Consider the following 2652-nt stretch of genomic DNA (forward strand, 5'->3'; position numbering starts at 1 on the left):
TAAAATAAAATACTGGCCCAGCAGATTCGCGCCAATAATTACAACAATAATAATAATAATAGTAATAATAATAAAAGGGCACTTCATCAGAGGTGGGTTTTAAATTTGCATTTAAAACAACACTTGTGCTCATCAAAAACAAAAAAAAAACCATTAAATATCCTGATGCATGCTCAATAATCCAGGTAAAAAAAATCTTTTATTTTTTTAATTAATTTAATCTTGTTTATTTTATTTTATGCATCCATCCAAATGATCTGACTTAACTTTGTTATAATCAACATTAAACTGATAAATAATTTAAACTGATAAAAACTAATTTCCATAAATAAGAATATTAAACTGAGAAAAAACTAAAATGTTTTTATGTTAAATTCTGTATGTTTTTATTTTTTTTAGCACAAATAATTTCCTTTTAAACAAACATTTTAATTTAGGCCACAATTTGGACGGGGGGCCTTTTTGCCTGAAGCGACCAGACTCCATTGAACTTTTCCCGGTTTTTGTGTTGACCCTCAGCTCAGACCCCGGCGGAGGCCCAAAGGAGACATTTAAGTAGAACACGCCCTTGGTACCGGAGAGAGAAAAGGTTCGGGTGCAGTTTTGTTCGAAACCAAAGGTTCTGCCAACCGGACCGGTTGAATCATGCTCGGAGCTGAGGGGGAGAGCAGCTACTCGGCCGCTAAGGACGAGAAGCGCGCGTCTCCCGCCGCGGATGGAGACGAGTCCGCGGCGGGGAACAGGTACTCGGAACCACGCGGAATGGGTTCAGACCGGTACTACATCCCGAACACGGTTTCTAAGCAGAACCCGGAGGCGTCGTTCCTGCCGTACCCACCCGGTGGAGCGGTGTACAGCGCGCCGGGCGCAGGCAGGTACCCGTCCTCGCTGCACCTGGGCTCCGTGCTGCCTCCGGCCGGGTACCCCCCCTCGGCCCACCTCAGCCCGCCCTACCAGCACGGACAGAACCTGGGCTGCCTCTACCCGCCCTACACCGGCCCCGGGGCCGCCCTGAGCAGCGTGGGCCTGGGCGGGGGCCCCGGCCTGAGGGCCCAGGTGTACCTCTGCAACCGGGCCCTGTGGCTCAAGTTCCACCGGCACCAGACCGAGATGATCATCACCAAGCAGGGCAGGTGAGGCGGTCCAGGCCGGGCCGAACCGGGCCAAGAGGCAGCAGTGAGGGTTGTGTTTGATTCTGGGTGTGTGTGTTCCCAGGAGGATGTTCCCCTTCCTCAGCTTCAACATCGCGGGGCTGAACGTGTCCTCGCACTACAACGTGTTCGTGGAGGTGGTTCTGTCCGACCCGAACCACTGGAGGTTCCAGGGGGGCAAATGGGTCACCTGCGGGAAGGCGGACAACAGCAGCCAAGGTACGGAACCGGGTCAAGAACTTTTCCCTCCTGGGATAAAAATCAAGTAAACTCTGCTGCTTAGACTAGATGTTGTTGTTACTCTGAATCACTTTTTATTTATTTACAGCTTGATTTTGTTTATTTATTTACAGCTTGATTTTGTTTATTTATTTATTTATTTATTTATTTATTTTAGGAAACAAAGTTTACATTCATCCAGAGTCCCCAAACACCGGTGCCCACTGGATGAGACAAGAGATCTCCTTCAGCAAACTCAAACTGACCAACAACAAGGGCAGCAGCCACACCACGTCCCAGGTAAACAACAACAACACGTCCCAGGTAAACAACAATACGTCCCAGGTAAACAACAGCACGTCCCAGGTAAAGAACAACTAAACAACACGTCCCAAGTAAACAACAACTAAACAGCACATCTCAGGTGAACAACAACACAATGCCACATCCCAAGAAAACAAACAACAAAACAGCATGTCCCAGGTAAACAAACAACAACCAAATACTATGCCCTAGATAAACAAATAACAAAATGCCACATCCCAGGTAAACAACAACAACAATAAAACAGCACATCCCAGGGAAACAATAACAACCAAATACCATGCCCTAGCTAAACAAACAACAAAATACTATGTCCCAGGTAAACAACAGCAAAATACCCCATACTAGGTAAACAAACAACAACAAAACAGCACATTCCAGGTAAACAACAACAAAATTGCACATCCCTGGTAAACAAACAACAACAACAAAACAAGCACAAACACAGTGGCTGCTCGTCTGTAAAACAAACTAAACATGCAGTTTAATGTCAGTCACTGAAATGTGTTTAAATATTTTTATTTAGTTTAACTTGACTGTAAGTTTGTTTTCTCATAGTTTTTAAATCTTATCAGGACTTCAAATTAAAATAGTTTTCATTTATTTATCTCCCAGTTTAAATTATTTGAATAAATAAATAAATAAAACGGAATCTAAATTAAATAATTTAGTCTTGGAACAAGAAAAAGCCGCTGAAACTCTTTTTGCACCGATGTGATGCTGACAGATGGGAGCTGCTACACCTGTAATGTTTGTGTTTATTGTTTGTTTGTTTATGTGTCTGCAGATGATCGTGCTGCAGTCGCTGCACAAGTACCAGCCTCGGCTGCACATCGTGGAGGTGGGGGAGGACGGTGCGGAGGACATCAGCGGCGACGTTAAAACCCAGTGCTTCACTTTTCCTGAGACCCAGTTCATTGCTGTCACCGCCTACCAGAACACTGACGTGAGACAATGA

At 44.8% G+C, this 2652-nt stretch overlaps 1 protein-coding gene across 1 annotated transcript; it reads left to right on the forward strand.

Annotated features, from left to right (window-relative positions):
- Window positions 1–645: 645 nt before the first annotated feature.
- LOC119410359 (eomesodermin-like) lies at window positions 646–2652 on the forward strand. Its single transcript, XM_037677269.1, has 4 exons — window positions 646–1133; window positions 1216–1370; window positions 1549–1670; window positions 2482–2652. The coding sequence occupies exons 1-4, from the start codon at window positions 646–648 to the stop codon at window positions 2650–2652; spliced, it is 936 nt and encodes a 311-aa protein (XP_037533197.1).

The sequence above is a fragment of the Nematolebias whitei genome, chromosome 5, assembly GCF_014905685.2.
Source record: "Nematolebias whitei isolate Nwh7 chromosome 5, NemWhi1, whole genome shotgun sequence".
NCBI lineage: Eukaryota > Metazoa > Chordata > Actinopteri > Cyprinodontiformes > Rivulidae > Nematolebias > Nematolebias whitei.